Genomic DNA, 21874 nt, shown 5'->3' on the forward strand with positions numbered 1-21874 from the left:
GCATTCCCACCAACAGTGGGTTAGTGTCCCTTTTTCCCCACATCCTCTCCAGCATCTATTGTTGGTAGATTTCTGTATGTAAGCCATTCTAACCGGGGTGAGGTGAAACCTCATTGTGGTTTTGATTTGCATTTCCTTGATTGCTAGTGATCTTGAACATTTTTTCATGTGTCTGTTGGCCATTTGGATTTCCTCTTTTGGAAAATGTCTGTTGAGGTCCTTGGCCCATCTCTTAAGTGGGTTGTTTGTTTTGATGTTGTGGAGTTTCTTGATCTCTTTGTAGATTCTGGTTATCAACCCTTTATCTGTTGCGTAGTTTGCAAATATTTTTTCCCATTCTGTTGGTTGCCTCTTCACTCTCCTGACTGTTTCTTTTGCAGTACAGAAACTTCTCAATCTGATGCAATCCCAATAGTTAATTTTGGCTTTGACTGCCTGTGCCTCCCGGGTCTTTTCCAGAAATTCTTTGCCTGTGCCAGTATCTTGCAGGGTTTCGCCAATGCTCTCTAATAATTTGATGGTGTTGGGTTGTAGATTTAAGTCTTTAATCCACGTTGAGTGAATTTTTGTGTAAGGTGAAAGGTTAGGGTCTTGCTTCATGATTCTGCACGTGGAAATCCAATTTTCCCAGCACCATTTATTGAATAGACTGTCCTTACTCCAAGGATTGGTTTTAGATCCTTGATCAAATATAAGTTGGCTCTAGATGTTTGGATTGATTTCTGATGTTTCAATTCTGTTCCATTGGTCTATCCATCTGTTTCTGTACCAGTACCATGCTGTTTTGATAACAACTGCCCTGTATTATGTCCTGAAATCTGGTGTTGTGATGCCTCCGGCTTTGTTTTTTTTTGTACAAGATTGCTTTAGCTATTCGAGGTCTCCTGTGTCTCCATATGAATTTCAGCATCATTTTTTCCAGATCTGAGAAGAATGTCTTCGGTATTTTGATTGGTGTTGCATTGAATGTATAAATTGCTTTTGGGAGAATGGACATTTTGATGATTTTGATTCTTCCAATCCATGAGCATGGAAGACTTTTCCATTTTTTGGTATCCTCTTCTATTTCTTTCTTTAAGGTTTTGTAATTTTCATCATAGAGATATTTAACGTCCTTGGTTAAGTTTATTCCAAAGTATTTGTTTTTGTGGCTATTGTGAATGGGATTGATCTTAGAAGTTCTTCCTCAGCCATGGCATTGCCTGTGTATACAAAGGCTGTTGATTTTTGTGTACTCATTTTATATCCTGCTACTTTGCCAAACTCTTCTATGAGTTCCAATAGTCTCTTAGTAGAGTTCTTTGGATCTCCTAAATAAAGAATCATATCATCTGCAAAGAGGGATAGTTTGAGTTCTTCCTTCCCAATTTGTATCCCTTTAATTTCTTTTTCTTGCCTAATAGCTCTGGCTAAAACTTCCAGAACTATATTGAATAGCAGTGGTGAGAGTGGGCATCCCTATCTGGTACCAGATTTCAGTGGAAATGCTTCCAAATTTTCCCCATTCAATAGGATGTTGGCCGTGGGTTTTTCATAAATTGCTTTGATTGTATTGAGAATGTTCCTTCTGTACCCAGTTTTCTTAGAGTTTTCATCATGAAAGGGTGTTGTATTTTATCAGATGCTTTCTCTGCATCTATTGAGATAATCATATGGTTTTTCTTCTGCAGTCTGTTAATGTGGTGTATCACATTGATTGTTTTGCGAACATTGAACCATCCCTGCATACCAGGGATAAATCCCACTTGGTCTGGGTGGATGATCTTTCTGATGTGCTTTTGCATTCTATTGGCCAGAATTTTATTGAGGATTTTTGCATCTATGTTCATCAGGGATATTGGTCTGTAATTCTCTTTCAATGCTGCATCTTTTTCCGGCTTAGAAATTAAGGTGATGCTGGCTTCATAAAAAGAATTTTGGAGGATTCCCTCTTTTTCGATTGTTCTGAATAGTTTGAGAAGAATTGGAGTTAGTTCTTTAAATGTCTGGTAGAATTCAGCAGTGAATCCATCTGGTTCTGGGCTTTTCTTTGTTTGGGAGGGCCTTTATTACTGTTTCAATTTCTGTCTCAGTTATGGGTCTGTTTAGGTTTTCTATGTCTTCATGGTTCAATTTAGGTAGGTTGCATGTGTCCAGGAATCTATCCATTTCTGATAGATTTCCCTGTTTGCTGGCATACAAGTCCTTGTAGTAATTTCTGATTATTCTTTTTTTTAAACAGTGCTTGAATTAGGTAGTCTTAGTAGTGATAAAATCTTTTAAATTTTTGAGGATCAAAAAATTTATATATTATTTAAACTTTGCCAGAATTGTATTAAAAAGTTGAAATACTATTCAAGTTATTCTTTTAGTTTAAAACCACCATGACACAAAACCTGGCAAAAAGTATCTCTCAAGATGTAAAATAATATAAATGTGTATCAAGTTCACCTGTAATATAAACACTTCTCAAACTCTTAAATAAAATAATAGCAGGCTAAATTCTGTAACACATGAATAGAATGATCTTCGACAATCAAGTAGATTTAGAAAGAGTAACAAGTGTTCTGATGAAAATTTTGAAAATATGCAAAAATTTAAAAAAATTTAATCCTCAGTGGTGGTATTGTTTCACAGCGGGTTAAGCTGCCACCTGCTGTGCCAACATCCCGTATGAGCTCTGGTTCAAGTCGCGGTTGCTCCACTTCTGATCCAGCTCCCTGCTAGTACACCTGGGAAAGCAGTAGGAAACAGCCCAAGTGCTTGGGCCCCTGCCAGCCACGTGGTAGACCTGGGAAAGAAAATAGACATGCACCCTGTGAGTTTACATTAGGTCTTCAGCTCATGGAACAAAGGACATAGAACCAGGACTGTGGCAAAGGTGCCCCCCTGAGCTGACGCAGTGCACTGCACAACCACCTGGGTCCCCAGCAGAGGTTCTAATGCAGTCTTGAACAGGTCTCGGAGTCAGCGGAACCCTGACCTCTCCCAGGAGAAAAACTCAGTCAGCAGCTGGATATGCCCCATCAGTTCTTCTGTCGGCATCCTGCAAAGCCCATTTCCTCACTGATATCCGGAGAGAAATTCTCACTCTAAACGCAGCACTGAAATTGCCTTCCTCTCTGTCCCCAATGTTGTGTAACCTCATTTCCTTGGAGTCATTTTCTCACAAAGCCATATACACACGTGCTTAGTGACATGTCCCTTTCAGCTTTGGTTACATCCTTTTGAAATCTGAGCTTAATCCCCTTAATAAGTGGTTTTTAAATGGATGGATTAATGCCTAATTTGACCGGGTGATAAAAGGCAGACTGAAGCAGAGACCTTCAGGGGTTTTTCTCTCATCGGCTTTTAATACAGTTAACCAGGCCTGGAGAGTGGAGGTGTGGAGAGAGGGTTCTTTCCACTTGCTCCTGTTCTGGGACAAGACGTTAATTCACTTCTCCCTACTTCTCCTGCGAAATACAACTAAAATCTGGACATTATAGGAAGATACTTCAAAGAAGTTATGGAAAAGGGAAATTAAAAGATAAATTTACACTGGTTCAAAACAATTTTGAAATCAATGCAGTGTTTCCTAATATACATTTTTGCATTGATACTTGAAGGCTGTTCATATGCAAGGATTTCCAAAACTTTTTTGCACCAAAATAAGCCTTTTATCTTAAAAAGTGTTTAAGTATGCTTTATTCTCCTATATTTGAATATGCTTTTTTTTTTTTTCAGTTTTATCTGAAAGGTAGGGAGACAAAGACAGAGACCTTCCATCTACTGGTTTACTCTTCAAATGCCCTTGTCAGTCAAAACTGGGCCAGGCCAAAGTCAGGAGCCAGGAACTCCTCCTGGGTTTTTCACCTGAGTGACAGGGACCCAGTGAAAGGAGCCGTCTTCTGCTGCTTCCTGAAGTGTCCATTAGCAGGAAGATGGATGGGAAGCAGAGGTGGGACCTGAACCTAGCTCTCTGGTATGGGCCATGGGAGCCCCAAGTGGTTTGTAATTGCAGTACCAAATGCCCACCCCAAGCCTATCTTAATCCCATCTTCCACAAACTTTTTGGGATGCCCTTGTATATAAAGCAAATGTAAGAAGACTGAAAGAGGAAGGAAACGCAGACCAGCTGGGAACCCCAGGACTAAGCAGAGACGTGGCTTTTTGTTATGCCTCATAAAACCCACAGTGAATGCTGGACTAGCTAAGAGATTTCCCTCAACCCGCCATTGCCTCGATTTTAATGGAGGCCTGTTAAAACAGCTATTTTTTTTTTTCATCTAAAGTATTACAATAGCACAAATGTTCTGGATAAAATATAAAATCACTCATCATACTAAGAACCTGGAAAATCTCAATTTGAATGAGAAAAAAAATCACTCAGATGTCAATACTGAGATGATCCAGATGTTAGAATGCTTTGGGGGCCAGTGCTGTGGTGCAGTGGGTAAAGCTGCCACCTGCAGTGTTGGCATCCCATACAGGCACAAGTTCAAGTCCCGGCTGCTCCACTTCCAATCCAGCTTTCTGCTATGGCAGAGTAGCTGTAGAAGCTACTCTGTAAAAAAAGCAGTAAAAGATGGCCCAAGTGCTTGGGCCCTGCACCAGCATGGGAGACCCGGAGGAAGTTCTTGGCTCCTGGCTTCAGATTGGCACAGCTCCGGCCATTGTGGTCATTTGGGGAGTGAACCAGCAGATGGAAGACTTGAATCCGCCCTCATTTATCATTACCATTAGGCATTTATGTTTCTTATGCCTGAACACGTCACATACTTGGGCTGCTTGCCTGGCCCTTGTACTTTTTCACTTTTCAGTCTGTTATATAGTTGGTAGCTTTTATGAAATCCTAGGCATCCCAAAGCAATAGCTTTTTCTGTTTTCTGTTTTTTAATACATATGTATATCCATGGGTACTTCAGATGGTTTGTGGGAAATTTGAATTAAAAGGTAAGTTTATTGTGGTGCAAAGAATTTATGCAGTCCATGCATTTTTTTCATAATATAAATTATTTATGAACTTGTTGAATACCATGCATATACATGGATATCAAAATTTTTTACACAGCACTTATCTTTAACTCTGTTTTCCATGAACATTTTTGAAGTCCCCTTATATGTGAATGTCTCATGGGCTGTTTCGTAGTATAACAGAATCCACTGGCTCACACACGATCCCAAGACATTTTTCTTTTATGCATTCGTTCAACATTTGTTGACAATCTGTTGATGTCAGGCCCTCTTCGAGCTTTGGAGATACATTTCATGATACGTTAGGACAATTTCTGGCCTTACCATGGTAAAAGCTACAATAACAAAATGGACATGCAGGAGAGCAGCCCTGGGGGAAACATCAGTTGTGCCTGGGAGAATTGGGGAAACTTTGCAGAATTGGAGCTGGGTGTGATTCAGTCTTGCAAGAGTGAGCAGGAGGTAGTGGTAACCAGAAGCAAGAGAGAGAAGACTTCCTAGCACAGAAAGTAGTATGTGCAGGGGCCCCCAATGCTGAATAGAGACAGCCAGTGAAGACAGTGCGAAGTGCATCGTGCCTGAAGTTCAGAGACAACCTGCAGGGGTGAAGCTGGAGACCTGACTGAGCCCCCTTGTTCCTGAAGGTGTGATGGCAAACAGAAGCAGAACAGTGTAGAATTAATAGCCCTTTTCAGAAGGTAATGCTGGTCGGCGCCGCGGCTCACTAGGCTAATCCTCCACCTTGCGGCGCCAGCACACCGGGTTCTAGTCCCCTTCGGGGCACCGAATTCTGTCCCCGTTGCCCCTCTTCCAGGCCAGCTCTCTGCTGTGGCCCGGGAGTGCAGTGGAGGATGGCCCAAGTGCTTGGGCCCTGCACCCCATGGGAGACCAGGAGAAGCACCTGGCTCCTGGCTTCGGATCAGCGCAGTGCGCCAGCTGCAGCGCGCCGGCCACGGCGGCCATTGGAGGGTGAACCAACGGCAAAGGAAGACCTCTCTCTCTCTCTGTCTCTCTCTCTCACTGTCCACTCTGCCTGTCAAAAGAAAGAAAGAAAGAAAGAAAGAGAGAAAGAAGAGAAGAGAAGAGAAGAGAAAAAAAGAAAGAAAGTAATCCTAATCAGCTTTTGCCATTTTTGCTTTTCAGTAGGTATTTTTTGTTTTAGAGCAGTTAATGTCAGTGGAGCTGCCATCCGTCAAGGAATACCATTGCAGGGCAGCAAAGATCTTTTGGAAATAAGCATTTGTTGAGCTCTGACAGAGTGTTGAGTGAGATGGAGCTAAGTATTATCGTTCCGTCAGTACCAGGGGAGTGCCACGGGTTGCACATCGTAGGCTAGGCAGCACAGCTGCCAACCAGCCAGGGAGCCTGTCTCCAAGTTACTTGTCAGTTAAAAGCTCGTGGACAACTTTGGGTATTTATCCAGGCCCCACAATACGCTTGGCAGGCAGGAAAACGCTTGGCTGTGAGATCCAGGATTTGTCATTTCAGTTCCAGATCTCTTCTTTTATGGTTTGTGTTCAGATTTGGCCTGGGCCAAATTCTGAAAGAATGTGTCATCGCAGCCAAAGGAAAGGACCCAGCACACAGATCATTTAGACTTAACATAAAGCTGGCCCTCTCTCAGACGTGTCAGCGTCTGAAGGATCCGAGTCCTGGCCACTGACAAAACCAGCAAAACATTTCATGAAATCAGAATTACTAAATGTAAGCAAACCGTGTCCAGGAGAACTGTGCATAAATGCTAGCAGATAAAATTTAGAGTGTATGTAAAGAAATATTTTTTGAAAGGAACTATTAGACGAGCACAGAGGGGCTGAAGTCTCCCTCAGTGTTCTTTTTTAATTGGAAAAGAGATCATAACCTTCTTGAAAGATTGTTTAAAACTCAAAAGCTCCATGACTCAGTAACGTCTCTTTCTCCGTTTATTCTTCATTCTGTAATCACCTGGGAATGCTTCTTGGGTGCCAGGCACTGTTCTAAGCTTTGGTGACACAAGGACTTTTATTCCTGACCTCAGTAATATTTTGTATCTGCACAGTCATTGGTACCGTATTCATTAAATGGCATAGGATCCAAGATCTTTGTAGGTAGTATCTTGAAACTTGCCCATGGCTGTGTCATTCTGTCAATAGTGTGTGTTAGCATTTCAGGAGAAATCCCAAAAGTTAATTTTTAATCATCTTTGCTATGTAAATGTGACAACTAGTTAGCACACCAAAATTTTGAGTTGGCAATTTAGAATTAAAATCTTCTTTCAGTAAATCCATCTTCTGGATTCTGTGATTCAAAAGAGCCTTGCTGGCTTAACTGAACCTACCCTTAAAAAAAAAAAGATTTAATTCATTTGAAAGAGTTACAGAGGGAGGTAGAGCCAGAGAGAGAGAAGTCTTCCATCTGCTGGTTCACTCCCCAAATGACCGCAATGGCCAGAGCTGAGCTGATCTGAAGCCAGGAGCCAGGAGCTTCTTCCGGATCTCCCACACAGGTATAGAGGCCAAGCACTTGGGCCATCTTCTACTGCTTTCCCAGACTATAGCAGAGAGCTGGATCAGAAGAGGAGCAGCCAGGACTCGATCCAGCACCCATATGGGATGCTGGCACTGCAGGCCAGGGCTTTAAACCGCTGTGCCACAGCGCCGGCCCCTTTTTTTGTGTTTTACTTAGTGCTCATCTGCAGAGATAACCAGCCCTGGCTTCCTCACCTTTATTTTGCTGTCCTTGCTGCAATGGCTGCTGTAGCACAGGCCGAGTAGCTGCACACACCCACAGCAAGGGCAGCATGATACTGAGGCCACAAGGATCACTTGTCCCAGGGACCCGGATAGAGACCAGTTAGTGGGGCTGCCTACATGGAGGTGGGCTTGATTCTCTTGACCCCACATCTGGAGCCCCCAGAGTCCTTCCAGGCCTGCCCCCTCCCTGACATGGATCATTTCTGGCTTCATCTTCCTACCTGGCCCATTGAAATACCAGATGCTCCTTGACTTGACTATGAGGCTACGTCCTGATAAGTGCATTGTACATTGAAAATGCATTTTTTTTTTTTGACAGGCAGAGAAGATAATGAGAGAGAGAGACAGAGAGAAAGGTCTTCCTTTTCCGTTGGTTCACCCCCCAGTGGCCGCTGTGGCCGGCGCACCGCGCTGATCTGAAGCCAGGAGCCAGGTGCTGCTCCTGGTCTCCCATGCGGGTGCGGGGCCCAAGCACTTGGGCCATCCTCCACTGCACTCCCGGGCCACAGCAGAGAGCTGGCCTGGAAGAGGGGCAACCAGGACAAAATCCGGCGCCCTGACCGGGACTAGAACCCAGTGTGCCGGCGCCGCAAGGCGGAGGATTAGCCTAGTGAGCTGCGGCGCCAGCCAGAAAAATGCATTTAATACAACTAACCCACTGGGCACCCCAGCTGAGTGGCAGTGCACTGTAGGCCGTGGCTGATTTACCTAGACTGCACGGCCCTTGCCAAGGAAAGACCCAAGTCAGTTCCTGCTGCATGTGCGTCTCTTTCATAGCATCGTAAAGTCAAAAACTCATTAAGCTGCGACCGTCTCATGTCAGGAGCCATCTGTGTATTCATTTGTGAGCTCAGAGACATCATGGACCTCTCAACCCTGATAAGCAAAGCTTGAGGAAAACCCTAGATTCTTGGCACCCTCGGCTATATTAAAAATAAATAATAGTTATGACTGTAAAGCTGTCATTTTAAGTCAATTTCCTAATTTAAGGAAGGCACATGTAAAAGCATAAGGCTCTCTGTCGGTCTTACTCGAGATCCCGTCTCCTTGGGCTCGTGTGTCCTTACTCCAGGATGGCAGTCATTGAAGGAAGACAGCACAGTGACTGTTTCACGGACATTCCCCCCAGGAATGAAGGCCGCTTTGCAGAAGACAGTCAGTCGTTCTGTGGTGCAGGACATGGGAATTGCACACATGTCACTGCCTCTGCTGTATACACACAAAGCCCAGGGACACACACAGCGAACACCGTGCGTTCTTTGTTGTTTGAATGACAGCAGGTAGTATGTACATGAGTCTTCTGAATGCTCATGGAAAAGACAATGTACTACCAAAAAGTTATGTGTGGATCGCAAGGGTTTTTTGCACCAAAATAATCTTATGTCTTTAAAAAAGAAAATGGGGACCAGTGCTGTGGCATGGTAGGTAAAACCACTGACAGTGGCGCCAGCATCCCATGTGGGTGCCGGTTCGAGTCCCAGCTGCTCCACTTCCAATCCAGCTCCCTCCCTGCGAATGCTCCTGGGAAAGCAGCGGAAGATGACCCAAGTGCTTGGGCCCCTGCACCCATGTGGGAGACCCGGAGGAAGCTCCTGGCTCCTGGCTTCAGACTGGCCCAGCTCCAGCCTTTGCAGCCATTTAGGGAGTGAACTAGAGGATGGAAGATCTTACGCGCGCGCGCTCTCTCTCTCTCTCTCTCTCTCTCTCTCTCTAGCTCTGCCTTCCAAATAAATAAGTAAATCTAAAAGATTCCTGACCATGTCTTTGTTTTTTTAAAAAAATGATTTAAAAGATTTATTTATTTTGAAAAGTCAGAGTTAGAGAGAGAAAAAACTTCCATCCTCTGGTTCACTTCCCAAATGGTTGCAATGGCCAACACTGGTCCAGGCCCAAGCCAGGAGCTTCATCCATGTCCCCAACATAAGTAGAAGGGGCCCAAACACGTGTACCATCTTCTGCTGCTTTCCCAGACCATTAACCAAGAGCTAGATCAGAAGTAGAGCAGCCAGGACACGAACCTGCACCCATGTGGGATCTCAGTGTCTCAACAGTGGTTTAAACCCCTTATATTGTAACACTGCCCCCCTAATCTTAACTCTTAATTCCATTTATCCACCTGCTTTTTGAAGTCCCCATTTACTGATTAATCAGCATGTTATAAAATCAATCAAAATGCTCTTATTTTATCTTAATTTCCTGATCTTCAGCAAATGCTGCCTGGAGACACATCTGTTTTCTGCATCTTTCCCCACATTCCTTTTAGCAGACGGTGTCTTGTTTTGCTTTTCTTAGTTTTCTCTGCCAGTGTTTTGGGGGCCTAGAGACAAATCCCTGATTTGCCCCCAGTTCATGTTTGGTCAGAATCCAATTGTCGTGGGACATGCATATGACCTAGGGGTTAAGCCATGACTTAATACACCTGCATCCCTTGGGGCTGGTGCTATGATGTAGTGCACTAAGCCTCTGCCTGCAGTGCCAGCATCCTATATGGGTGCTGGTTTGTGTCCCAGCTGCTCCACTTTCGACCCAGTTCCCTGCTATGGCCTGGGAAAGCAGTAGAAGATGGCCCAAGTGCTTGGCCCCTCCACCCACATGGGAGATCCAGAAGAAGCCCCTGGCTCCTGGCTTCAGATCAGCTCAACTCTGGCCATTGCGGCCATCCGGGGGGTGAACCAGCAGCGGATGGAAGACCTTTCTCTCTGTCTCTCCCTCTCTCAGTCTCTAACTCTACCTCTCAAATAAATAAATAAATCTTTAAAAAAAAAAAGGCAAAATGCACCTTCATCCCACATTGGATTGCCTGGGTTTGATACCCTGCTCTAACTCTGGGGCCCAGCTTTCTGCTAGTGCACACCCTGGGAGGCAGGAGGTGATAGATCAAGTGAGGCACCTGGATTGAGCTCCTGACTTACGGCTTCAGCCTGGCCCAGTCCTGGCCATTGTGGGCATCAGGAGTGAACCAGAGAATGGGAGCTCTCTCCATCTGTCCATCTGTATCTCTCCCAATAGTCTTTTTTTTTTTAGATTTATTTATTTATCTATCTATCTATGTGAAAATCAGTTACAGAGAGAGATCTTCCATCTGTTGGCTCACACCCCAGAGGACCACAACAGCTGGGGCTGGGCCAGGCAGAACTCCATCCGGGTCTCCCACTTGGGTGGCAGGGGCCCAAACACTTGGACCATCCTCTGCTGCTCTTCCCCGGGCCATCAACAGGGAGCTGCATCGGAAGTGGAACAGCTGGGACACGAACCAGTGCTCATGTGGGATGCCTGTGTTGCAGGTGGTGGCTTTACCTGCTACAGCACAATGACAGCCCTTCTCCCAATAGTCTTATTATATACATACAGAATTTCACCAATCATAGCCATCTTGATTCACCCCACTAGAAAGACTGATCCTGCTCCATAAGGGCAGAAAAGGATATCACAGCCCCTTGTGTGCTGACTGTCCCTCCCCTACTCTGTTTCAGGCTCCAGGACTCCTCAGCCAACCCCGAACACTAGTGAGGGGCTGGCAGTGCAGTCTCTGGAGCTCAGGCAGGCCCGGGCCTGCACGTATTATCTGACGTGGAAGAACTGTGCCGGGTGGTCAGCACGGACCGTGCATGACCTTGGTCGGAAGAGATGAAAACCTCTAGGTAGAGCCTCTTCAAACTCCCATTACTCCCCACCACCACCCCACTGCTCTAATGGGTGCTTTCATTGTGGGATTTCTCACAAAACCGTTTCTTGCCTTGGAGTTATTATAGGAGAAGCAAGAATCCAAGAGCCCCCTCCCATCCCCACAACCCAGGATTTAGGAGAGTCTATCCTTGAGCAAAGCATTTGTCCAAGATTTAAGGGATGGGTGGGAAGGGCCCTTTTCCTTGTCCGAGCTGCCTAACAGTGGAGCCCCCAAGCCCTCTCGTGTTCCCTGGGCCCTGGCTTTCACGTAGTAGTCACCAAGTCCTGTTGAAGAAAGGGTCTCCATTGTCAGCAGCTAGCAGATGTCTGCTGACTCACCCTAAAAAAGTGCCCAGCACTTGTGGGTTGAGAGCTTGATCGCAAAAGAACACACTCAGGTGAGTTTGAATCCGGTTAATAAAGGACTTTGGAGATGTTGAGGACTAGGTGCGCCCTTGGATTTTCTTCTTGGCTCAGGCAGTTTTTGGGTGGATGTGGCCTTTTTGAGTGTTTGGTGGTTAATTAATGACTGTTGGAAAACATTGGTCCTTGTTTCCCGTCGATGACTTGCTGGCGAGTTTTAGCATGGATGTGAACATGGAGTGTAAATTTGAAATGCTGTCTCTGTAAAGGCACTGTGCTGGGTGTGAATTTTAAGGTCTGGAATGCATGAAAGGTGTCAGGGAGGGATCTTCCGTTCTCTGGCGGAGAGCTCAGAGGAAGGTCACTGTTTAAACAGCAGGCTAGCTCCTGTAGCGGCCCCATCCTCACCTCCATGGACGGGAAAAGAGGAGCAGCAAGACTCATACTTGGATGGCCCCGCTGTCACTGGCACCTTCCAGCAGGCCACGGGAGCTCAGGGCAGCCGCTGTACCCTGCCCGCCAGCCGTCTTCCTGAGCCCCGCCAGCTGCCACATTCCCTCCTGGGGCAGACGAAGCAAACAACGCATGCACGTCCCACTTTGCAAATATTTCAAGCGTCTTGGATTTCCTTGTGTTTGGTAGCTGGTGGGATTCAGGGATGCATTAGAAACACCGGTCCCGGCATAGCAGCCGCATGGAAACAGCCGTTCAGACACTGCACCAGCATCCCAACTAGAAGGGCCACACACGCAACCCGTGCCCGACTACTGCGGGGCGCCGACTTTCACGCCCAATTCCATTTGCAGCTGTAATTTGCTGTAGACCTTTAGGCTGCCGGGGACTGCGCTGGGGACTGTGGAGGTCCAGCTCCCGGTTGATAGCTGTGTGAGTGGTGTGCCTCCTTCGGGGCTGTTTTCCCGTTTGCTCACTTGGCCTTCCTTCCCTTTGCTTCCCGGGGGGCCTGGCGGGCTGGCAGCGCCGTGGTCCAGCAGAGCAACTGTGGAGCCTCCGTGCCTTCCAGCCAGGGCAGCAGCAGCGGTAGCAGCAGCGGCAGCAGCAGCTCCTCCAGTGACTCGGAGAGCAGCTCCGGATCCGACTCGGAGACCGAGAGCAGTTCCAGCGAGAGCGAGGGCAGCAAGGCACCCCACTACTCCAGCCCCGAGGTAAGCCCCACAAGCCCACCAGCCTGATGCCCCCACCTCTCGCAGCCTCAGGGCCAGACACAAGGGTCTAGTGGGGCCTTGGGCACCTCGCTTTTGCTTGTCTGTCCCCTCCTCCCCATTAGCTTCCTGAGAAATTCAGAAACATCACCTTTCGTTGTCCCAAAGTCTCGACCTTGACTTCCAGAAACTCCCTTGTATGCTGTAGACATGGCTGACGGGAAATCCCCTGGGGTTGTGGTCTCCCTTAGGGTCAGCTAAGGCCCTCAGCAGACAGGGAAGTGTGGCCCCCGGTGAGCCACTGAGGAAGGGGTTTTATGGATTAGACATGTTTAGACTCTTACCTTTTTTTGCAGTTTGTCACGGATCAAGAGAACAAGGGCTGTAAATATGAATAAAACCTTCTACACTGTGTTTTCTTTGTGAAAGTATAAAAAAGAAAAATTAGCATCAGCCCGCAAATAATCATGGAGCCTTTTATAGGTATGATAAGCATCTGCGAGGGAGATTTAGGGGCCTCGTATAAAAACATTATAAGCCCCCCATAAAAACCATTGCTATTTCTCCTCTAAAGAGGAAAGGGGAAAATTAAATAGTAATTCAGAGTACAAAGATGCTTGGGGAAGGGCGCCGCTGAGCTGCTCAAGCCTGGAGCTCTTAGGGCAGACTTGGATTTCTACGGAAGAAGCAGGACAATTTCTTCCTGACGGCGTAAACATTTGACGTTGCCTCGGACTGTGCCGGTGGGTTTCTCACGTACAAGCCGCTGTACGTGTGGGGGGTCAAGTTTCTAAATAGACCCTGACAAGAGACCAAACCAACTGCAGGCTGGTGTACGTTTCCAGCGTGTCACCTGTGCCTTAAATGTCACCACGCCTGGAGTGGGTGTGTTCCCATCTCAGCTTCATTGGGTAGCGTCTTCTCCTCTCCCTCCTTGCGGGAAGCTCAGGGTTTTTTTCAGGAGCACTGAGCACCAGGGGCAGTGCTGTCCCCCCCCCCCCACCTCTCTTCCTCTGCACCTGCTGCTCTGTAGCACAGCTCTCCACTGGTGCCCAAATCAGCCATCTCCCAGCACTTTGCATTCCAGGGAGTCCCTGCCTCCCCGTCTCTCTCTCTCTCTCTCTCAGGGAAAGGCCCTTACCAGTATCAGCATATGAAAGTCATAGGTTGGTGTAACCTGGCTTTCTCAGAAAAAGCACTATCATTCCTTCTTCATCTCATCCATCTGTTCATTGATTCATTTACTCGGTGTTCATTCAGCGAATAGTTATCGAATATCAGCCCCAGACACAGTGCTTGGCTCTGGAATACAGCAACTAAATGAGCAGAAATGTCCGTGTCTTCACAAGGCTACCATTCTAACGGAGACCACTGGAGGCAAGCAAAGAGAAGCACAGGACTTCGGAGGTGGGCATCTGGCCTGGCACGCGTGACGACTGTCCCATATCCGAGTGCCTGGCTCCAAGTCCTGGCTCCACTCCCAACTGCCGCTCCCTGACGCTGCGGACGCTGAGAGGCAGTGAAGACAGCTTAAGGAATTGGGCCCCTTGGGCCGGCGCCACAGCTCACTAGGCTAATCCTCCACCTAGCGGCGCCAGCACACCGGGTTCTAGTCCCGATCGGGGCGCTGGATTCTGTCCCGGTTGCCCCTCTTCCAGGCCAGCTCTCTGCTGTGGCCAGGGAGTGCAGTGGAGGATGGCCCAAGTGCTTGGACCCTGCACCCCATGGGAGACCAGGAGGAAGCACCTGGCTCCTGCCATCGGATCAGCGCGGTGCGCCGGCCGCGGCGGCCATTGGAGGGTGAACCAACAGCAAAAAGGAAGACCTTTCTCTCTGTCTCTCTCTCTCACTGTCCACTCTGCCTGTCAAAAAATAAAAATTAAAAATTAAAAAAAGGAATTGGGCCCCTACCACCCGTGTTGGGCACCTGGATGGAGTGCCTGGCTCCCTGCTGGTGCCCCATGGCCCTTGTAGGGATTTGAGGAGTGAACCAGCAGATGGGAGCATTTCCTCTCTGTCTCTCTAATCTTTTCTGCTGCATTACAATGCCTGCCGCTTAAAAAAAAAAAAAAAAAAAAACACACACCGGAGTTAAACAAGATCACTTAGAGGAGTTAAGCAGACTTATTTGAAGTCTGATGTATGCTATCATTTCTTGGAAAACTCCAGAATATTTAGTTGTAGGAAATACCTGTGAATGCAGGACAGTGCACGAGCCAGGTAACGAGGATGGATAAAAACGTACGAAGTCTGTGAAGTCCACCCCATCCAGGCTCTCCTCCGTGACTCTGCAGGTTAAGTTCATGAGCACTGGTTATTTTCATGTTGAAATGTGAACCCTAGAGCCCTTGCATGGGCTAAAACCTTGCCTGGAGCTGTGCAGTTGCACAGCACCTTAAGCAAAGTCTTCCTAAAAGTCACTGAGATCACTCCAAAGCCTTGAACTCCCCGACTACAGAAGGCAGGCTGTTCTGGTTCTTCAGCAGCTATCAGGAGCGCTCCCCACCCCCGCCCCCACCTGCCCGGGAGAGGGAGCAGCAGGGATCCGCTGAAGGAGCTACCTGAGGCCAGGTCAAGTCTTCCATTACTCGGATCTCTGTGCAAAGGGGCTGCAGACCGGTAATGCTTATGTGAGCCACGCTGCCTGCCATGTCCTGCTGGAGAGCAGTGTCGTCACTGGAACGGAAGTAGGGTTCTTGGAATGCTTTCCCCAAGGTCGGCGTGTACACGCCTTGTAGAAAAGCAACACGCTCGCAGACCGAACCTCACGAGGACTGGCAGCAGCGTGACCTCCGAGAAGTCACTGCACAGGGAGCGACGAGACTCATTGTCCTGAACCCCACGTAACAGGGGAGCTCTCGGTACCACGCACCTCACATTCCACTGTTTTAAAGCAAAACATTCCTGGCCCGAACTTTCTGAACTATCCCAAGATGGGTGTAGAAGGAGACACTCATGGTCTCCCAAGGCACCCACGTGCCCCACTGCCTTCCCCCATGAACGCACGTAGCCACGCACCCCAAGGTGCCAGCGCTTGGCAAGGTGCCTGGCTGAGCCTCTTATGAGCTGTTTGTTTTAGCTGTGGCTGTTAAAAACCATGTCATTGTACATGAATTGCTACACTATCGCGTATTTGTCAGTGTTTCATCACTATGCCGATACCCGAGGCAGCCTGACTTTGTAAAAGAAAGCAGTTTATTTAGGCTCACTGTCCCAGCTGTCCACAGTCTGAGCTCAGTCAGGACCCGTGGGACTGGCCTCAGGTGCTGGCGTTCCAGCTGACAGAGTCCCCTGATGGGGCAAGAGACAGTGCCTGCATCTGCCTGTGTCCGTGTGGTCTCTCAGAGCCACTAGGATTTAATCCTGGCGCCAAAGGTCAAGGCCAAGACCAGGGCCATGTGTGAGGGTCTCCCTTCCTGCACCTGTGTTGTGCAGGGTGAAGCTTCTGCAGCCCCATGGCCCCATAGGGAAAGCCTCAGCTGCTCCTTCTGGCCTCTGAAATCTTGGCCCTTCGGGTCACTGGATGCCCGGAGGGTGGTCAGTGTCGTCTGTTGGGGGCAGTCGGCAAGATGGCCACAGTCCCTGCCATAGCTCTGGTTGCCTGATACCCACTCTCTGGCCACTTCCTCTGGGCCCCTGCCCCCTCTGGGACCTCAGGGCTTTCTGTTCCCCTGAACTGTGTCACAGGCTCTAGCACATTTAGACAGAAGCCTGGGGTCTAAGATACGGCCCCCACCTCACCCTCTCGGATCCTTACATCTAGTGGCTAGGCCCACAGCCCTGAGGTCTGCTCTGAGTTATTCACACAGACATGACCGTTGAAAACAAATCTTGGCTAATCCTCCGCCTTGCAGCGCCGGCACACTGGGTTCTAGTCCCGGTCGGGGTGTCAGATTCTGTCCCAGTTGCCCCTCTTCCAGGCCAGTTCTCTGCTGTGGCCAGGGAGTGCAGTGGAGGATGGCCCAAGTCCTTGGGCCCTGCACCCCATGGGAGACCAGGATAAAGCACCTGGCTCCTGCCATCCGATCAGCATGATGCGCAGGCCGCAGCGCACTGGCCGTGGCGGCCATTGGAGGGTGAACCAACAGCAAAGGAAGACCTTTCTCTCTGTCTCTCTCAATGTCCACTTTGCCTGTCAAAAAAAAGAAAAGAAAGAAAACAAATCTTGATACCTACAAGCAAGCTTTGGGAATTTATTTTTTTTTTAAAGTTTTTTTCTTCCAATCTGGAACTTGATTCGCTCCAGATTTCAACCAAATTTGAAATACAAACTTAAGCAATGTCTTCTTATTCTAGGCTGGTGCTAGCCTGCCACTACAGCAATGGAATCCACCAATTCAGAGTGTGGAGGCCACTGAGAGGGAAAATTGATCTCTCTGATCACTCAGAATGCTTTTCCCATTTCACTCATGGTTATACACTGAAATTACTCTGGCTAAGGTTCTTCACTTTTTTTTGTAATAGGAATCATTATGCTAGTGGCTGCCACTTGCAGCACTGGCATCCCATAGGGGCGCCGGTTCAAGTCCCAGCTGCTCCACTTCCCATCCCGCCCCCTGCTGGTGCACCTGGGAGAGCAGCCAGAAGATGACTCAGTGCTTGGGCCCCTGCACCCACGTGGGAGACCCAGATGGAATCCCAGGTTTTCATGGCTTCCATCTGGCCTAGCCCTAGCTGTTGTGGCCATCTGGGGAGTTAACCAGTGTTTGGAAGATTCATTTTCTCTCTCTCTCTCTCTCTCTCTCTCTCTAACTCTGCCTTTCAGATAAATAAGTAAATCTTTTTTTATTTTTTAGGAAAAAACAGAATAATAATGCTGGATTCATAGACTTTCATTAAGAAGCAACATTTACTCCCTGTAAAATTATTGGTCCTTAACCTTTTTGGGGACATAGATCCTTAGAAATTCAGCTAAAAAATTAGGAGCCTCTCTCAGAAAACTGCATCCGCACAACATGTTCCGTTCCGTTGCAGGCCGTTCACGACCCCCTGGCACCGATCCACAGGCCAGAGTTTAAACACCTGTGAGGTCTGTGACTTTGTCTGAGTTAGCAAAACTGGAAGGGTTTCCATCATCCCCTCCAGGCCCAAAACGTCTCTGGCAGCGTGTGATAGAAGCAGGGGCAGGCAGGGCTCTCCTGATCTGGCCGCCTGCGCATGGAGGATGCACACCAGCCCCTTCGAAGGAGGGGTTCTATACTGATAAGCATTTCCCCATAGTTACTGCTTCAGCCGCCCAGTCGCTGTGCCCTCCTTGTCCTTATCCCATAAATGCTCTGTGGTTTCTTTAGGATTGTAGCTTCCACTCAGCTCCCTTCAGATTTGCCCCAGAGTGTTAATTCTCACCAAAAACAAACAGAAACATCACTTTCATCCTCAGCCTTCAAAACTGCCCCCCCCGCCCCAGCTAGGTTTCACAGTCTCAAAGTCTACATCTCTAGTATAATTATCAACAGTATGGATTGTTTAACACTCAAAAGTGTGAGAGAGTGGGTTCTAACAGGGCTCAATGCTATCCCCTGACACCTTGGTGTCAGGTTCCTGGAAGGGTAGCACCGTCCAGGTGGCCTTAGGGCTCCCTCCCTGCCCCCCAGGGCGGCCACACACTCACCTGCTGCTCCCATTCTCCTGCTGCTTACGGCCCATTCCTTTTCTGCTCCCACACTCAGAAGAGTTCACGATACAGCCAGCCCGCCCACCCCTTCTCTGTGAGCCTGCAATGACAGCTGTGTGCTCTGTCCCTGGTTTTGTTTGCAGGCCGAGCCGGCGTCCTCGAACAAGTGGCAGTTGGATAAGTGGCTCAACAAAGTTAATCCCCACAAGCCTCCCGTCCTGGTCCAAAATGAAAACCACGGGCCCGATAGCAGTCAGTACTACACCCCGGTGAAAGAGGAGGCGCAGGACTGCGGGAAGCTCCCCGACGTGTGCCCAGCTAGCCTGAGGGAGAAGGAGAGCAAGAGCGTCTGCAAGGAGGAACAGAGGCCGAGGACAGCCAACAAGGCCCCTGGGAACAAGGCAGTGAAGCAGAAGTCCCCTCCCGCGGCCGTGGCCGTGACCGCGGCCGCAGCCGCCCCGCCGCCTGCAGTGCCTGGCGCACCGGTGGACAGCGCGCCTGCGCCCACGCGCAGGTCCGCGGGCAAGAAGCCCACCAGACGCACGGAGAGGACCTCAGCCGGGGACAGTGCCAACTGCCACCGCCCTGAGGAGCCCGTGGCTACAGACACGCTGGGGGCGAGCGTGGCCGTGGCCCCCGAGCCCACCAAAGCCAGGCCCTGCGGCAACGGCCGAACAAGCCACCGCAAGGAGCTGCGCCCCTCGGTGCCCTGCGAGAAGAGGCGCACCCGGGGGCTGAGCAGGACCGTCCCCAAATCCAAGGAGTTCATCGAGACTGAGTCGTCCTCCTCATCCTCCTCCTCCGACTCGGACCTGGAGTCGGAACAGGAGGAGTACCCTCTGACCAAAGCGCAGACCGTGGCTGCTGCCGCCGCCACTGCCGCTGCCGCCACCGCCGCCGCCGCCTCCTCTTCCTCCTCCTCCTCCTCCTCTTCCGCTTCCTCCTCCTCCTCCTCCTCTTCCTCCTGTGCCAGCGACCAGAGGCTAAAGGAAGCTACCAGCAGCATCAGCACTGGGGGCGGACCCCGGGCCCCCGCAGGCCCCATCAACGCCAGGACCACCAGTGACATTGCCAAGGAGCTAGAGGAGCAGTTCTACACGCTGGTCCCCTTCGGCCGCAACGAACTTCTGTCCCCCTTGAAGGACAGCGATGAGGTCAGGTCTCTCTGGGTGAAAATTGACCTGACCCTCCTGTCCAGGATCCCGGAACACCTGCCCCAGGAGCCAGGGGTCTTGAACGGCCCTGCTGCTAAGGACCCAGAGAGCGCACTGCCAGCATTGGACACGCCGCCCGAAAAGACTTTGCCAAAATCCAAGAGGAAACGCAAGGTAGGTGTGGGGGTGGGGGACTCGGCGGTCACCTGTGGCCTAGGGGGCACAGCACAGGTAGGTCGCTGGTCTGGACTGTGGTTTCTGTGTGTCCTGACTCCACCAGTTTTACACGATACTATTTTATATAAACAGCAGATACTGTTGTTCAAATCCTTAGAAATGCCCCGTGAGCAAAGTACCATTGCTGCTGATTTGTAGCTATAGCTAATGGAGCTCTGTCCCTGTGCGTGTTGAAACCAGCACTTAGGAAATACTTGTTGAGTGTGTGGCTGGACCTGTGAGAGGGTGCAACACACAGAGAAGCCCCTTCTTTGCTGGGACGGGATGGGTGATGCTAACATTGAGATGATGTGTGCATACACACACACACACACAGACACACACACACTGAGAACTGGGCAGCCTCATGCAATCAAGGCCAAGATGGGTTTCTGCCACCCGAGAGCCAGCAGCAGCACTGATCGGGGAGGGCTTCCTGGGGGAGAGGGTTGGGGAACAGGGATCTGAGGAAGAGAGAGATTTGAGTAAACAGAAGCTCAGGGATGGAGTGGCACCAGAAGAGACAGCTGGGTCAAATCTGAGAGGTACGGGGGTGAGGAAGGCAGCGTGAGTGCTGGGAGAGCTGGAGCTGCCGCAGCAGAAGATGCTAGACGCTCAGAGCCAGCTTCAAAGGTATCCGAGCGAGTCAGGACCTGCAGCATAACCTAAAGGCTGCTCTGAGATTTCCGTCCCTTCCTGTTCCTGTGTCTCACGAAGTCCTTTGGACCATGGTGAGAAACACAACGGGCGACCCATCGAAGATGCAGGGCTCACGCACGGCTCCACATTCAGGCCAGTCGTTAATAAGTGGAGCTGGCGCGGTGGTGAGGATGCCTGCCTCCCTTAGAGGAGTGCCTGGGTTCAGTTCCCAGCTCTGCTCCCCACTGCAGCTTCAGTCCTGGGAGGCAGTACCCCTGCCATCTCCCTGGGAGTCGTGGATTGAGTTTCTGGCTCCTGGCTCCAGTCCAGCCCAGGCCCGGCTGTAGGTGCACGTTTGGGGAGTATATCAGCTGATGAGAGAATCCGTGTGTGTATGTGTGTGTTTCTGGCTGTTAAGTAAATAAATAAAATTTTAAGGCTTTTTAAAAAAGCAACTGTTAACATATGTCCCTCGGAAGAATGCTGATCTAAGTATATTATTTGTGTGAAATCAGTTATTTTCAGCTTTTTGAGGCAAATGAGGTCTTCAAAGAGTCCAAGGGAAAATGCACACAGTGAGAAAACTCTGCATGAATTAAAAAAAAAAAAAAAGCTGACCTTTCACCTCCTTCAGGCCCTTGTCCAATCCTTGCCGTCACACAGGTGCCACCTTGGAATGCCTCATGTGCTCTTTGAATGTGGGTTTAGTAAGGGAGGGAGCCTGTGTGGTCCCTGCTCCCGCCTGTTTGCACAGAATGGGTTCTGCCCGCTCTTCATTCTCCTGGCACGCAGAGCCCCAGGAAGCCTCCCCTCCCTGTCTCGGTGCAGGGACAGGACAGGCTAGGGCCAGTCACCCCGGCTCACCCAACCCCAACGCGGGTAGTGAGTGTTTCGGAGGGGAGGATGCAGGTCCCTGGGGTCACCTGTGGCCCACAGGTTGGGAGGGGGTGGGCCATGGAAGGGAAAATGCTTGTCTGGATTTCCTGGCCCAGGTCGAGCCTCAAAGGTGAGTCCTGTGAGTGGGAGGAGGGGAACCAGGTGCTAGTGGGCCACACACACGTGCTGGTGCTGGGGCAGCCCCGGATCCTGGGAGGCTACAGTACCCCCAAGGAGCGCGGTATAAAATAGCAAATGAGCACTGCCGTGATGAGAGAGAGACGGCAAAGGAGAGGAGCCTGTTTCCCGTTGGGGGACTTGTCACATCACTCTTCTGCACTTCGGATGAGGAGCCCAGCTCTCTGGCTTTGCATTAGGCCCCGAAAGCCTCGCCTCCTGGGTGACCTTAGGAGGTGGCCTTGCCATCTCTGAACTCGGGTTTCTTTCTGTAAAACTGTGATGTGTCTCCTCCTATCGCCCTCCAGCCACTCGGCCTGCCTGGTAATGTGTCGATGCTCT

General features: G+C 49.4%; 1 protein-coding gene across 8 annotated transcripts in view; it reads left to right on the forward strand.

Annotated features, from left to right (window-relative positions):
* Positions 1-21874, forward strand: part of AFF3 (ALF transcription elongation factor 3) — a 598401-nt gene that overhangs the window by 533432 nt on the left and 43095 nt on the right. For all 8 annotated transcript variants that reach the window (XM_051842640.3, XM_089325977.1, XM_089325975.1 and 5 more), the window contains 2 exons: positions 12673-12859; positions 18614-19798. In XM_051842640.3, the coding sequence (XP_051698600.2) occupies positions 12673-12859; positions 18614-19798 (1372 nt within the window). The remainder of the gene's footprint in view (positions 1-12672; positions 12860-18613; positions 19799-21874) is intronic.

Source organism: Oryctolagus cuniculus, chromosome 2, assembly GCF_051225735.1.
Source record: "Oryctolagus cuniculus isolate XC-2025 breed Fujian yellow rabbit chromosome 2, ASM5122573v1, whole genome shotgun sequence".
Classification (NCBI taxonomy): Eukaryota; Metazoa; Chordata; class Mammalia; order Lagomorpha; family Leporidae; genus Oryctolagus; species Oryctolagus cuniculus.